The 17,790-nt window shown below is 29.0% G+C and overlaps 1 protein-coding gene across 5 annotated transcripts in view; it reads right to left on the reverse strand.

The window, feature by feature from the left end:
- Positions 1 to 13,548: 13,548 nt before the first annotated feature.
- The window catches only part of LOC129969305 (cell adhesion molecule Dscam2-like), a 57,353-nt gene continuing 53,111 nt past the window's right edge, over positions 13,549 to 17,790 (reverse strand). For all 5 annotated transcript variants that reach the window (XM_056083818.1, XM_056083814.1, XM_056083817.1 and 2 more), the window contains exon 15: positions 13,549 to 17,473. In XM_056083818.1, coding sequence (XP_055939793.1) covers positions 17,393 to 17,473 — 81 coding nt within the window. In that variant the 3' untranslated portion in view covers positions 13,549 to 17,392. The remainder of the gene's footprint in view (positions 17,474 to 17,790) is intronic.

Below are 17,790 nucleotides of genomic sequence, written 5' to 3' on the forward strand. Positions count from 1 at the left end.
AAATACCTTTTTGAGTTACTAAATCATTTCTCTCTATTATTTACACACTCAGATTTCTGCTACTGATGCTGTTTTATTAAGAATTTAATAAATCGTGAATAATTACAGCCGAATTTCTAAAAATTTTACGCATTCAACCTGATTAAAGATGAATCCATTGTTTTGATTTAAAATAAAGAATAAAATAACTATTTTTTAATTTTTAAATAAAAGTATCGCGGAAACATATAAAAAAAGTGCAAATATATATATTTTTAAAAATCCTATAATTAAACTATACTTTGCTGAAATATATTTTTTTAATGTTATAAAGATGTTAAAGTGTATCAGTTATTTTTGAAAATACTTTTATTCAGGAAATAACATTATGACTATGAATTTAAAAAAATCATGTTTTAAAGTTAACATAGATATTTCTTGCAGTTAATCTGAATTTTCAGAGGAAAAAAAAATTCGCTCTAAATGCAAAAAAAAAAAAAAAAAAAAAAAAAAAAATCTTTTGCAAACATTACATAAAAAGCTCACGAAAACTTCTTTCAAAACCAAATACCTCATTTTAGATTTATACATGTTTTATGTTCCCTAACTAGAAGATCAAAAGATCACGGTATCATCAATCATAAGCTTCATGATCTCGTTCACGGAAACACTTGTGACAGTGTCACACCGAACAGAGATAATTTTGCCACACCCTCTCTTCAAAAGAAGTTAATTTCGCATGGAAAAAGTTATAGCCAATAGAGCAAAACACTCTGCTTTATAATTATAGATTAAGCTCGTTGGAAATAAATCCCCAAAATTATCCAAGAACTTCAAGATATTCGATAAGCAAAGTAAAGGAAGAATTCATTTCAAGCGTATTACTTCTACTCCCCATTCTGATCTGGGTTTTTATGATCTTCAGAAAAAAACCAACTCGAAATTTTGATGAATCTTTATGTTTTAGACTGCCCTGAATTCGATTAAACATATTTGTAAAAAATGTCTATCTATCTGAAACAAAAATAACTAAATAACGCTTTATGCTAGATAATGAAATATGGTATTTGGTCTTTATACCAAATTTGTAGATTTTGTTTCAAATTTTGAAGAAAATCTATTCAGAAGAAATCCATCTGCCGGCTGTTCGAACATAAGTTAACACAATAACTGCAAACCCAAGAAAGTTAGATGTATAAAACTCGGTACAGAGATTTAACATTTATAATATAGAATTTATCAAATTTTGAGCCAAATACAACGAGGAGTTGAACGTTTGTCAGTCTATACTTTCATAAGTAAATGCGAGAATTCCAAAACTCAGTGATTTTAATTTACCACATTTGGTATGTGATTTCGTGATTGCAATTGTAGTTCTGTTTCAAATTTTAGTTTCAATCGGTTTGGTTCGGTCAAAAGAGGTCTCAATAACAAATTCACCTTTATTAGAGAGAATGCGAGAAAATTTTTGAGAGACCATTCCTGCTGGTTACTTTCTCGTATTCGAAGTTTAAAAAGGAAATTGTTGTAATCGGCAAAAAAAACTCCAGCACTAGATTTTGACGTATCTTCACGTTCCAGACCTCGCTTGGTCGGAAAAACATATTTATGGAATTATATTTAACTACCTATGAGCAGGATAACTCAAAAATACTTGGAACTCAATGGATAAAACTTGGTATGTGGTCTTTCCACCAAATTTGGAAATTCTCTATCAAGTTTTGAATAAAATTTATTGACAAGAAGTTTAGTCAGAAGAAGTAAGTCTCTGTCTTACTTCTTCTGACTAAACACAATAATTATAAGATATGCAAGATAAGATCTGCAAGTAAACACAATAATTATAAGATATGATAGATAAAGGACAATGGATGGATGGATAATAATTATAAATTCATTTACAAGAAGTTTAGTCTCTCTGTCTGTCCAATTGCAAGTAAACACAATAATTATAAGATATGATGGACAATGGACATTGGATGGATGGACAATAGATGGATGGATGGACAATAATTATAAATTCATTTACAAGAAGTTTAGTCTCTCTGTCTGTCCAATTGCAAGTAAACACAATAATTATATGATGGACAATGGACATTGGATGGATGGACAATAGATGGATGGATGGACAATAATTATAAATTCATTTACAAGAAGTTTAGTCTCTCTGTCTGTCCAATTGCAAGTAAACACAATAATTATATGATGGACAATGGACATTGGATGGATGGACAATAGATGGATGGATGGACAATAATTATAAATTCATTTACAAGAAGTTTAGTCTCTCTGTCTGTCCAATTGCAAGTAAACACAATAATTATAAGATATGATGGACAATATTATAAGACAATGGATAATGGACAATAAATGGATGTACAATAATTATAAGATTAATGGATAAAACTTGGTATGTGGTCTTTCCACCAAATTTTCAAATCCTCTATCAAGTTTCGAATTTAATTATTTTACAAGAAGTTTAGCCTGTCTGTCTATCCAATTGCAGGTGAGCACAATAAATATAAAATATGAAAAGCTAAATAAACAAAATTCGGCACACTATTTAGCACCTAAGCAGTAGATTTGTATCAAATTTTCAACTAATTCTCAGACGGATTTTATTGACGGGCCCATTGGTTGTGGAACCCATTGGCCTTGGAGTTGTGGGCACACTTACATGCTCACATTTGCATGCCCCCATGCAAATAACTTAAAAATGCAACTAATAGGATAAATAAAATTTGATAAGTTACCTTGTAATTGAAATTGTAGCTCTGTGTCTGAATTCGGTTGCAATAAGTTGAAAAAAAATTAAGATGCATATCATGGTTTCTTCTCTATACTATGAAGAACTAATTACTCGTAAGCGAGATTTTGCAGATAAAAAACTTAACATTCGTGGTATTTATGGCCTTACCAAAAGTCTATATTTTTTAATGTGCGGTGGGGTCGGGTGGAGACAATGTTTTTATTGGATAGTATGTGGTAAACCTTCGGAAGACCACTCCTATTAATGGTATTTCTTGTTTTCAGAATACAGAAAAATAAATTATTACAATTGAAAAAATTTGACCCCGAGATTTTGATGAATTTCGTGTTGTTGCTGTTTTTCATTCCAGGTATTATAGCTGCGCTATACCACCTCCATGAAACCAAACATCTCTAAAAAATCCAAAAACAATAGCGGATCCCTTAAAATCTCAAAAGTCGTAAAATTCAAACATTTAAGAATATGATTGGGGGAGACTTAATCTGCCTTGCACCAAGTACATTCAACAAAGATCCTCTGTCCGTATTGGAAGGTGAGGGATTTGGTGTGTCCACTCAAAAAGACGAGAGAGAGAGCCGTTTGCTGTTTTCGAGAGATATTCAGTCGGTGACACCAACCAGGACTCTTACCAAAGTACCAAGGGTGAGTAGTTGAGACTCTCCAAAGTGCACTCGACTCCATCTTTTTTATAGAGGAGATTTCAAAATAAGTTACTGTTGCGTCACCATGAAATATGTCAGCTGAGGCTGTCTTAGTTGAGTTATCCGCTATCTCATTACCATTTAAACCAACATGTGAGGGGTGTATACCCACTGAAAGTGTATAAAGTGTTCTGCAGAGAGCCTGACAATAAGGTCTAAGATATTCATGCTAAGATATCTTGTCCCCCACTTTCGTCCAATGAGAAAGGTGCTGTATCGAGGCACGACTGTCCTTTAAATTCCAAATACCCCGAAGACAATTTCAGAGGAGGTGTCTATATGGATTTCGAATTTATGAATTTCGTGTTGCATACCTTTCTAAATAAAAGAAAAAACTCTTTTTGGAACATGTCTATCAATCTATGATGAAATTTGTGGAGTAGATGAAATCTGTACCACAAATTTATACCATATTCTTTACATTAAAACTACTGATCTTCGCCAAATTTTGAATGAATTCTATTGGCAGAAAGAATATGTTTATCTGTCTTTGTGCTTATAGAAGCAATAACTTGAAACTCCAATCAGTTATATAAATGGAGATTTGTATAGATTTTATCATATGAATTGTAAATTTCAACGGTCTCAAACATATAATTCATGGCATAGCTAAGCACAAAATGTGCCATTATTTCAGAAATGTACAATAATTTAAAGGATGCTACAGTTGATTTCAAAACTATTTCTAAATGCTTGATTTGAAAACAAATATCATCAAGTCTCTTCCACCATCAACTGCATATCCGTTGGAATTATATGAATGAAGAAAAGAGTAGGAGAACGTAACTGCTGATAGTTTTCCAACGAAGCATCACATGTATATGTTGAAAGCAAATTCAGGTTAGGTGATTGAAAACCTGTTTTTATTCCATAATTGATTTGCAGATTTCGATGTTAAGGTTTATGATAATTTTGAAGATTTGAGGGGAGTGTCACGGAGTTCTTGAACTCAAGGCTCTTAACCTCCGGACATAGCAGATAAATTGAGTTATGACATTGCAATGCAATTACTTAGGAAATGATTGTGTTTAGATAATTAAAGGTATTATTTAGGAGAGTAACTAAGGCTTATGATGAGGCATCAATTCTAATTTTAAATTTCTTTCTGTCTTCAATTGTATGAGATTTACTTAGAAAGTAAAATCCTTCCACTCCATCATTTCAGTGGTTTCTTATTCAATGAAAAAAAATCGAATACGCATTTTGAATATATTTCTGTTCACAGATTAGGAGCAAAATTTATCTAGGATCAAAAATTTCCTTATAAAATGTACAACCAAATTTAATTTATCTCGTGACGTGTTTAACAAGTGAACAGGTAGGACGGTGAACCATCAAACCTTCGACAATTTTATCACAAATGTTAAAAAAAAATTTGCAATTGTGTGGATATATAATCACATAAAAATTTCACCCGTCTCTTTCTTTCCGTGTTACTTTTTTTAGCCATATCTTTCGTTTTGTCTTATTGTAATTATTATGTGCTGAGACAGACATGCAGTAAAGCAATGCGTCAAGGAACCAACCCAAAAAGACGTGTAAATGAAAAAAAAAAAAGATGCAAGGAATATTTTAGTAAACTGATTATTAAATTTAAAATTAGTAATGGAACATTATTTTAAAATAACAATTTTAAAGACATTTTTAGTATATTATTTCAAAACACAGAAAATTATAAACAAATTTTAAACTTAAAAATTGAAAATCTCTCACTCTCTCTTTCTTTCTTTCTTTCTTTTTTTTTCTTTTGTAAATCTTGAGGATTAATTATGCATATATAAATTTCAGTCTTATCATTTCAATCAAACTGTTTCACGCTTTTGAAGGTAATTTAGGTTTATAAGAAACAAACAGAGTAGAGATGCAGAAAAACCATAGATAACCAGAAGAAAAGACAGGAATTGGTGAATGACAGACGATGCTTTTCCGTCCAACAGACGTCCAATGGAATGACCCTCTTCTTGTCCATTCCTACTATTCAGCTCTTTACTTCTGTCAATCTCACGTTCTTTATTTAAAAAAAAGCAGCGTAAAAAACGATAATATACAATCTGTTTTTTAGGAACACTTTCCTTTTTTTATATGAGCCGGAAATATTTATTAACCCTGAAAATTTGTAAATTATAGAAAGGACCAAAAGCAATGCATAACCGACATTTTGCATATAAATTAAATACTTTTATGGTTGTGATTACCAATGTATTCGAATATGTTGAATAGACACATGCTTTACTAAAGATGCTTTATTGTAGTTCTAAAAAGTGAATATTACTAACTTAAAGTCTATTGAAAATGTTTTACTATAATTCTAAAACGTAAACTAATACTGACTAAAAGTCTACTGAAGATACTATACTGCAATTCTAAAAAGTGAACTAATACTAACTTAAAGTCTACTTAAGATACTTTCCATTATAATTCTATAAAGTAAACTATTATTAACTAAAAATATACTGAAGATGTATTATTGTAGTTCTTAAAAATGAACTAATTCTAAAATGTCAACTGAATTTTTTTTTTTTCTGCAGTTCAAAAAAGAGGTTTTTTAAGGGGGGGGGGGAGATAGACTCAAGGAGGTTTAAAAGTAGGAATTCATTGAAATCTGAAAATCGAATTTTTTAACGATTGCAATGTTTTCTATTTATATGTTTTTACGCGATAAGGGTAAAATAATAGAAGATTCTATTTATAAAGTTGGAAAATGTTAGTGTATGCTTAGTGTACGAGAAAATAAATATTAAAAAAGAAATTTCGGAATATTTATCAATAAAAAAGATTATGGATAAAAGCAGAAACATCTTGACTGAAATATATCAGTTTATTTCCCTGTGGCAAGTATTTTATTATAAACTAAACACTTTATTCTAAATATGGTTTTATAAAGCAATTCTTCTCTCTCTGTAAGCAGACAGAAATAATCTTCCCATATGAATCAAAAATAACCCACCAATGTACGTCAAGAAATCTCTATAAATTGTCCTCACTGGCTTCACGTAGCAAATAAATGGCGACTTAATACGTTGAAGAAGAATATAAGGCTCGTAAAAGCGCAGCACGTCTTTCCAAATAGTGCATGTCTGATAAAAAGATATAATAGTACTTCAAACTATTTGTACAAGCTTTCTGAAAGATAATATTGTATGCTATAGATTATTTTAATTTTTATATAAATTATTAGTAAAAAATGGAATATATTTGAAAATTTAGAGAAAAAAATTGTAGGGAGAGTTATCTATGGAGAAAAATTTAGTAATAGTCTTGATCTACTACGTGAAAAAAAAACTTTTTGGAAGAAATTAGCAAAAAAAGGAATCTAAGGATTTTGTAGAAAAGGAAATATTATATAAAATGTATATAGTTAACAGACAAAATCTTATGATTAAAAATTTGCTAATATATTATGATTGTTGTGTTTTTTTATATAAATGAGCATGCATACCAATTCTGATACTAATTTACATGTTGAAACTTAAGCTAGATTGTCGACTAAATTGTGAAATCGATTGTTTACGGTTTTGAAACTTTAGCTAGATTGTCGACTAAATTGTAAAATCGATTGTTTATGGTTTTGAAACTTTAGCTAGATTGTCGACTAAATTGTGAAATCGATTGTTTACGGTTTTGAAACTTTAGCTAGATTGTCGACTAAATCGTAAAATCGATTGTTTACGGTTTTGAAACTTTAGCTAGATTGTCGACTAAATTGTGAAATCGATTGTTTACGGTTTTGAAACTTTAGCTAGATTGTCGACTAAATTGTGAAATCGATTGTTTACGGTTTTGAATTTTTCACCTTATTCTGTACAAAGACAAAGTGTTGCAATCGTCAAGAAATTCGGATCTGAGATTTTGACGAATCTGTACGATTAGTCAACGAAATCTATCTATATGATCCTTCTATATGATTGTGAACATGAAAACTCAAAAATGTTTTGAACTAGACGAATGAAATTGGGCAAATAGACTTTACACTACAATTATAGATTTCTGTCAAATTTTGAACAAAATCCATTCAGAGGAATTTTTTTCTTAGAATTATATGATTCTTATATATTCCTTCTCTTTTTTACATTTCTATATTTTATAAAAACTTCTAATTACAGCTACAATGCAAATTTTTTTTATTGAATTTCTTGTAACCATGAGTTACGGATAAAGTAACCAGAATTTTCTTTTAAACCTTAGGGTTATTGGTCATGCCAGGATAACGGTAAAAATTTGGATCAATTATTAGTAATTTGTTGCCAAGATTGATCATTTTTATCATTGTCTCTTTTGGCAGTACCGACATACATATAAAGAAATTAATAATATTCTCGACGTGCGAGATATCAAGGTGCCAATATTTTTAAAAAAACAGGTGATTTCATTTTCTGCAGAGTTCAAATTCAGAAGATTTCTCATTTAGAATTACATGTTGGATAATACTATTAGATATTGCACAGCGATATAAGTTATTTTTCAATATTATGCGATGTTTTGAATACTAAACGATATCATCTAATATACTTTCTGTACAAGAATTAGAAGCTTGATTTTAAAATTAAATCGTATAGATAATTTTCAATGTGTCTTGTTTGATTATAAAGTAAAAGGTCCATCGAATTTGTAACATTTTATTCGAATTCTGGATATTTAAAAACAAACAAACCCGGGAATAGTTCCGATTAATCCAAGACGTCTGGAGACTTCAGCCATTCATTAAATACGTCTGCCCAAACTGTAAAAAATATTTTCAGTTTTCAGCTCCTTCCACCAAATAAGAAAAAAAAAAGCGTATTAGATTAAAAAGATCTAGTTCACGTCACGTGACACCTCGTATAGCTTTCTAAAATGAAAGAAGCCCGTATTGATTAATCGAATGACCATTTTCTACTCCCTAAAACTTTATTCGATTAATATTTTTTTCTTCTTTACTCGAGAAAGTAATGAAGGATGAAGTGTAGCAGTGAGGTGAGCTGTATTTTTGCTGGCAGGATTCCAAGCAACCTGACGAACACTGTACATTTTAACGGCTTCCGCAAACTACGGTTAGAGTTAACAGAAGCCTTCTAGGAAATTTATTTACCAGGGCTTTTTCCTTGATGTCTAGCGGTAACTTGGTCTTAAAAATAGTTTCTTGAGCCGCTCTTCGGCCACTCAGGATTTCATATAGGACGCGGGCACGATTTTCTGCTCCCGCTGGAATACAGCCAAAAAGCAGTCATTTTGTTCCCCCTTCTTTTTTTTTTCTTTGGAAAGGTTGAAATGTTAGGTAAATCAAATCAGGAAGAAAATATTTTTACTATTCTAGATTCTTTATTATTATTATTATTATTTTTTGAACGAGTGAAGAGTAATGCAAACCATGCACTGCTAAGATGGCCTATGCTAGATTAAATAGGTTTGTAGGTTGCATAGCATACATTTTCTTTTTTAAAATGTAGGTTGTTTAATAATTGCAAAAAAATGGTACTCATCGATTCATTTATTTTAAAAAAATGAATGATAACTAAAGGTTGCATGTTGTTTTGATGCAATTCACTCCTTTATAGGGGAGAGTTTTCAGATTAATTCAGACCATAGATAATAGCTGAATTTCGTTTTGATGTAATTCTTACATTTGTAGGAAAGAATTGTCGAGCTTGGACAATCACCTAGATTAAACCAGTATCGTAATCTTAATTTTATTAAAGTTTTGAACCGCAAAACAGGCGATTTATTTTGTATTGATATAAATGTGATTTATGTAGCTAATTTTCTAGAGAAACTCTACTTGGCTGCTATCAGATAAAAATGTTTTTTTTATATATTATAAATACAAATTGAAATGACTAACTGATTTTACGCTTCTTTACATTAAATAGCAAAATATATTATATTTACTGAGAAGAAACTTATTTGACTACAAATTTACTACAGAATTTTATTATAAAAATGTAAAAATAATGTTAGGTTAACTTTTTTTTTATTATTATTTTCGTCTAAAAGGTACTCAGATTGGATCCCAAATTGTTCTCTAAATCGGACTGATCCAAAGTCCATTAAAACGAATATTTTCAAAAATACTTTTTTGATCAGTATTTTATCAATAATTAGATTGAATTTAACGTAATTATTTATGCTACATTACGCTTATTACGTTACATTTAATTGTAATAGTCTTTTCGGTATGCTTGTTACAATATTTCTTAAAATACAGCCATATCGGCAAATTACAAATCGTGCTTATTTAATAATAGCCAAATATAAAAAAAAATTAAACGTCATACAATTAACGTGATAATTTTTATTTAATTAGTTAATATTATTTTTTTGGAGAGAGAATGTATTTTACTGCTGGAAGAATATTTTTTTGAAGCAGCAGTTGGCTTTTATGTAAATTAATGAGCCATCAATATTTATAATGCCCCAGAGAGATTATAATTAGTTATGTTAACATTTTCTTTCTTAGCCATTAATGCTGCAGCAAGAAACTAAAAGATTTCTTAAATTTTAACCATCATTAGGTAAACCAAAGAGCGCACATGATCAATCTTTTGACGGGAGTTCCGGCTGTGACTATTTGAAGACGTTCAATCTGTACCAGTTCCTGAATTCAGAAGTTAGAAATACTGCAACAAATATTTTTTTTACCATTTAAATTAATTTTTAAAAAGTAATTTCACCTTTAAAAAGAAAATAATTTTTAATCATCTTAATTAATTGTATTTAAAAAAATTAATTGATGTATCGTGTTTCGATGAGTGGCATTTGACCAAAGAAACCTTATTTGTATTAAATCAAACGGATTTCCAATAGGGAAGCATGAAAGGAAAATAAAAAACGAAACAAATAAACAATATAGAACGGAAAAAAGGAGAAGAAAGTGAAGACGAGATTGGAGTGAAAATAGGAAAGGAGAGGAAGAGAGTCTCAGTTGGCCAAGCGCCAAGAATGAGCTGCAACAATCTTTACTGAGTCATCTTCCATTTCAAAGGTAAAAAATATCACTTGTCACCTTCAGTTGAGTCACTTTGCTAATGAATTAATAAATTAAAAAGAAATGGTATGCAGATTATTCTAAGTTCTTCCTTTTTATTCTTTAGTTATTCATTTATTTATCTTTTTATTTCCATCATTTTTATTATTTTTTAAAATTTCTGTTGACTGTTACTGTTTTTTTTCTGTTGACGTTACTGTCAACATGGAAAAATAATTAAACAAAATAAAAAAAAAATAAAATAAAAAATAAAGTTTAAAAAATTGTTTCAGAGAATATTGTGACCATACAATTCTAATAGAAAACACTTCACTACGTTCGATTTACATTTTTTTTCACCTGACAATCATATTAAGCGTTTTTTCTTCTGACTTTAGTAACCAACACGAAACAGTCTTATTCAGAAAAGTCGGTAATACTTCTGTTTCTGTAGATAATGCAAGCAAAAATACAAAAATATTCTACTGATTCTTTAGTTAACTCTGAATAGTTAATGAATTTATAGGGAATAATCAGTCATAATGGGAAGAACTAAAAATGTTAGGAAATACAGCACAAATACAGAATCAGGAGATAACTTAGAATTATGCTGTATTGTGCTGGACAATGCTCTGTCAGATGAGAAGCATTATAATACAATCAGCAAGCAATAATAACATTTCATTAATGAACGTCATTTATGCATATTTTTATTTAATTTGAATGATTTCTTGTTTTTAAAAGAAAAATTTCCTGATGTTTTAGAGCTTGGAAAATTTTGTTCATTTTCATAATCTCGACGACAATCCTATATTTTAATATTGCCTACTACTGAATGTAACCGACTGATTGAAACTTTGATCTTTTGTTTCAAGAGATCCAAGTTAGAATCGTTAGACTTTATTTCCATGATTTGATAACTTAATTTTTATGTAAACGCTCCCCTGAATGGAGTGTTTTAGAACATTCCACCAGGTATTTAACATGATCTAATTTAAATGAGACTTTAGTTAACAAATTGTTTATGCAGTGTGTTAATGCCTTCTAAACCATCTACTTCTGCCGGCGTCCTTGCATAGGGGTAGCGCATTTGCCCCTTGATCTGGGCTTCCCGGGATCGAATCCCGGTTCGGTTATGGTTGTTCTTCATCTGTATCTTATCTGTGAGGTGTGTGAATGTGCCCCCCCTCCTGTAAAAAAGGGGCTGTGCAAGGGAATTTGTGAGTTTCATGTTCATATGAGCTAGAACTCAGACTTCCGTCCTAGGGTGCTCAAGGCTCTTTACCCTAAGACGCTGTTGCACCCCCTTTCCGTGGTAACACGGACATGCATCATCATCATCTTGTTCTCTACGAGTGCATTGCAAATTGATTTTTATGCAACCAAAATTTCGAACATATCAGTCAATCCATTAGCTTAATTAAATTTTGATTCCATACACATGGCGTCATCTGGGAGTAGCTTTTACGAAAATAATTTAAAGATTCCGCATTATTTTAAATAATAAATTATGCATTAAAGAATAGAAAGTAAAACAAAATTGAACAAAAAAAATTCTACTTTTGTGGTGCAAATTTTAAAATTATTTTTTAAAATTTTTTATTAGAATGATTTTATACAGTGGCTTCTTAATAATTTAATTTTGTTATTTTCTTAAAATATAATTAGCGTTTATTTATATTATTTTACGTTATTCGTTTTTCTTTTATTTTCTGATTAAAGGAAGGCCGTGATCATAAGAATTTTACGTCGAGATTTGAATCCATCCGTATATGTGAGCATGCCATAAGTTAAAACAGCCATTGAGGATCTAACATCCTTTCGTTGAGGCGAAATGTATACAGTGTCGGAATGTTGGAACTTTATGTCGTCATATCATAACTCTGCAGTCAAATGATCATGGCAAAAAAAAATTGCGAGGTTTTTCTGAAAGATCTCTAGTGTTGCTTTAAAACGGGTTTAATATAATTAATTAAACTTACACCAATTAATTCTAAAATTACTGGAAAATAATACATATTTGCTTCATACTTTTTGAAAATTTAGTTCAATTTGGAATAAATTATTTTATTGGAAGTTTTTGAAAAATAATTTTTAATGAATTAAAATAGCTGACACATTACAAGAAGGTGAATATCTACTTATATTGCTTGTCTCTTTGCAAAAATCACGAAGAGTGTTTTAGATTTAAAAAAATCATAAATCCTTTTAATCCCTTAACTATTTTGCATTAGACGACCACTATTTACTATTTTACAGAATCCTATAAATAAGGATGCATTAAAAATTTTGAAGTGTTTCTGGAGTATCTCTAATTTTTTTACCTTGTTAACCACTTTTGAATGATTTAATATTAGCTTATACGTTATAACTCGAGAACGATCATTCGATTTCCGTATGACGCACAATCACAGTGACTACGAAGTTAAATAATGTTCCTGTTTTTATTTATCTTAAAGATGAGATTTCCTATTTTAATTGACTAATGCATTAATACTGTTACAATAAAAAGTATATCTTTTAAATAAGGAGAATAGACAAAGGAGGAATTAGGCCATCATGAAATTCATTGGTGAACTTAAAAAAATCTTGATATTTTTTTTTGTGTTTATCTTATAAATCCAAATCTATCTAAAAATTTAAAACCTTAAAATGTTAAAGAGCATAAGATGTAAAATCATAGCTATCAATTTACTAAAGTGTTATATTACAGAGAAAATAATTTAAATTTCAATAATATAAAATAATTTTCAATCAAATCAGTTAAAAAAAAACTTTCTAGCGTATAATATGATACTTGGAAAGTAATCTAAGAAAGCCTACGCTTTAAGATAAGAAAAAGAACGGAATGTACTGGCGATGATAAATGATAAGGAATACACATCTAAAACGCCTACACAGAGATATGGAATAAAGGTGACACCGTTTAGGTAATAAAAATACATTTGAAAATTTACGAATTATACTGAAACACATTGAAATAAATGTATGCGAGTAGATAAAAAATAAATGGATATAAATCTTTAATTTTAAAAATTGATTTACTATAATGTCTTAGTGAATGAAAAAACGAAACTTTTTTATGTTTTAATGCTTTTAGTCAATTAAAATTTTTGTATAAAATGTATACAGATAAAAAAAATGAAGAAAGAAATTCATTTCTTTTCACAGTCAAGTTTTATTTACAGTTAAATACATCTGAAAAATCGAATGCAAAATTTATTATATACTTGGTTACAATATTTTTAAACAGTGCGTTATGTAAACAATCGTACAGTACTAATGTATAAACGAGCAATATCTATAAAACTTCAAACGTTACATAATTGCATAGATAAAAGTAACCTTTTCATACAGCCACGCTACGCAAGAATTGAGCAGCTGTGGTCACAATAGTTAAGGTAAGAACCAGAAATTCTTCAAGCATACCTGTCACATTCCCGATGATAAACATTTTGCTCACAATTTTTTTTTCAAATATAGTTAAAGGATTTAATTCAGATAAATATGTATAGCAGACTTCATATGATCACACTGTACAAAATTGATTTTCAAACAAATTTACCAACATTTAAAATTAAAATTTGTAAAACGTTTCGTTACTTATATGAAAGGTAAATAAAATTTTCAAAAACTAAAAATAATTATTTAGAAAATCATTCTTAAAGCGCTCCAAATAATTTATTTATAAGTTAATATTAATTGAATGCATGACATCATATTGAAATCAAGATATATAATCAATATTTTCTTCGCCGGAAATTAAATGTACTTAAAATAATTCCTGTTAAATTTCTTCGCAATAAATTGTAGCCAAATCTCTGCTTAGTAGTATTGTTCATCATTAGACAGATACAATTTAAAGGAGCAAGAATGAAATGAGTTTAAAATCCATAAAAGTACAGAAAAATAGTTGAAAAGTAATACCATTATTTTCATTAACATACTGTTTCATATTAATCTAAAAATCACATATTTAGCGTATAGCAATAGACGACATTCTGTAGAATAAGTTTTTAAAATGTTAAAAAAATTAACGTTTTTTTAATGATAAAAAATAATAAAGTACTACTAGTTAATTTCAAAATAAAATGCTTACATCAGATGCAGAGATAGTTATTTATTTTTTTAAAATTATCTTAAAAATCACATTTTTATTAAATATCTCGAATTGAAGTATCAATTTTTTTTGTTAATCTTTGAGATCCTAAAAAAGGTGCTCATTTTTTTTAAACGGTGAAATAATCTCTTTACAATTAATGAATACAAGCATGAATAAAATTTTAGATATACTTTGATTCGGAAAAATATTTTACATAATTTTTTTATGATACAGCATTTAAACACTGAATAGTATTCAATTTCACCTTCTTTAAAAATTTTTACATGAAAATCGTGCATATTTAATATTACATGAAAAATTATTATCTCATTATAAAGATCTTATTTTAGTAAATTAATATGAGTATGCCACATTAATAACTAAACAGATAAATAAAATAAAGAATGTATAAAGCTAAACCATTAATTTAAAGGAAAAAATATTCAAATTTTAGGAATAGAAAAAATTTACTGTATTTTCTATTATACTAATTCAATTTATATACAACCCCTTCCCCGCATGTTTAATGAATAGAAGGTTAAATTTATCAATTATTTCCAAATTTGGTCAGTAAAATTATTAACAGAATATTTAAAAATTCCGACCAATAAAATTTGGAAACGCAATTATTTATTACATTTCACTTCTCTCATTTATTGGATACCATCTATTTTTATTCATTGTATCGGATAATTCTTATTTTTAATTCAATTTAAATGCTTCTTGCTTCTTTTCTTCTAATTAACTTTTTTGGAATTAGTTAATAATTCTTGAATTTTGTGGGAGTACATTTAACCTACTTCTTAAATCAAGTTAATCGAATTGTAAAAGAGAAATGAGGTAAACAAAAATGACCAGATATTCTAAATTTCAACACAGATACTGTGAAAGTTCGAGCAAAGCATCACTAACTGAAATTTCGGGTTGATTTATCCTATGAAAATAAAAGAACTAAGACTTGATTAATTTTATTATTTATTCCATGCCTCTTTAATCATTGTACGTATTGATTAATGATTATTCTTTCAAACTCAAAATAAAAGAACAAATAAATTTTAAAAATATGATCAGACGAAGGAGAAATGCTTTCTTCTGCGAAATTAATCTGGTCACACAGTAAGTGTAAAGTAGAAATTGAGATGGAGTATCTTTTAAGCTAAATTGCAAAAAAATTAAATCTTATTAATATTTAATATTTTAATATAAACTATATGTTTCTAAATACTAAAAACTTATATATTTCCACAATCCAGAAAGTACCAGAATTACCAATATTTTCTCAGTCTGAGATAAAGTGATTAGTAACTAAAATTTTATAAAAGCTTCTATAGAACAGAGCGGCTCCATTACTAAGCTTTTGTATTTTTATGTTATTGGGACCAAAAATGAACAAGAAATAATGAATTTGTGAAATTTTTTTCATAGTTTTTCAATATGAGATAAGTATATAGGGTTACAAAAAAGATCCACGTAAAAAAAGAATTACAACCAAAACATTTGGAAATATTACTAAAAATTTTGCGTTAGGAGATCGTATAAAATGCGAAGTAAGTACTTCCAGTTTTATATCACTGGTATGATCACTTTATGATCATAAATAAACAGCAAGTTTCTTTCTAAATAAACAGCAAGTTTCTTTGACAGCAAAAGAAAAAAAAATAATGATAAATCATAAAATTAAACATTTTTTCTTCGTTATTTTTAGTATGTTTTTATATATGTACATATACGATATATAGTTTTGAATATTCTAATGTAGTCATCGAAATAGAATGATTGTATTTTTCACGCACACATTTTTTAGGCAAATTTTATTTACACTAGAAAGACTATTTTGAGTAGAAAATGGCAGCAGTTAGTACATGATATAGCCAAGTATCAACTAAAATCTTCAACTTTATGTATGAATTTAAAAAAAAATTTAACTGCTTCATACCAACAAATTCTTAAACATTTTCTTTATAAAAAAGCAATAAAATATTTCATTTTTTTACCTCATAACATAAATCAAATTTTAACTAAGAATAATTAATTTCCATTTTATTTTATTTTCATGGAACGATATCACACTTCAAAACATATTGTTCCGTTTCCTTCGTTTCGCTTAGTGAAAACAACAGCTTAAAATTTCTGGAAATAATCTTCTATCTCACATCAATAGCTGCAATAGAAACGCGATTATTTATACACACAAGAAAAGCTTCTAACAGTGAGCGTAATCTTTCCACATGCACATCAAGCGTAGAACATTCGCACAAATCGAGTATAAAAACGTATTCTTAGAAAAAACCGCAAGAAAGTCACTGTTTTGTGAAAAAAGCCGTGCGTCTCCCATTTCGGAAGGTACGCGTATTGCCAACAAATTGTCTCTGATAACTGGCACAAGAAGTTAATACGAAGTAGTTCTTCTGTCAACATGTTTCTTTCAGATAACATATGGCACCATCATAATGTAAATGTGTCTAACCCTTCATTTTAGTTGCCAAACTCAAACAATGGCATGAACTGAATGTAGATAATAGAGTAAATTTGAATAAGTCCATTTTCGGTGAATGACTCAGTTCAACAATATTTGAATTAAATCTAAAAAAATCATCAAATTATGTGATGCTAAATGAGCTAGAACACACCACTCATTAGATACGAAAGGATGAAATAAATCCAAAAGAAACTTTATCACACTTTCAGAAGGAACGGCTTAGTATTATGAATCATCAGCAGCTGTTTGATTTGTTAAATCAGTTGAAGAATTTTTCTGGAAGGCTGCGACACTTCTTGATGCGAGGTACAGATCAAGTATCAGAAGATTCAACTGCTGCATACAATTCCTGCCTTAAATTTAAAAACACTGCTTTGTAAATTGCATAGTTTTAGAAGTTTCTGATTAAATCCTATAGGAATTATTGAGGCATATCATATATGTTTTCGTCCTTTCCTTTCCTCAATGTTAAAGTCTTATTGTATTGAGCTTGCTGTCCGTCCTGTAAAAAGAATAAAAAAGAAAAAAGTAAATTAATTAGTCATAATTCGCCCAATGCTTAACAGTTTAAATTAAATGTTACTTGAAAATTATTACTCTCATCAGGCTGATAGAATTTCATGAATTGTATGTTTTCTCATTCAAAAACTATTGATATCGATTCACATAAATAACAGCGGGAGTGGGATTCGTAAAAATTTTCTCTAACAAAAGTGTTTTACCTCTCTCCATACAAAAATGTGGACTTCGGGCAGGGATGTGAATGCTACGAGACTCATATATATATATATATATATATATATATATATATATATATAT

Source organism: Argiope bruennichi, chromosome 5 (assembly GCF_947563725.1).
Source record: "Argiope bruennichi chromosome 5, qqArgBrue1.1, whole genome shotgun sequence".
NCBI classification, from domain to species: Eukaryota; Metazoa; Arthropoda; class Arachnida; order Araneae; family Araneidae; genus Argiope; species Argiope bruennichi.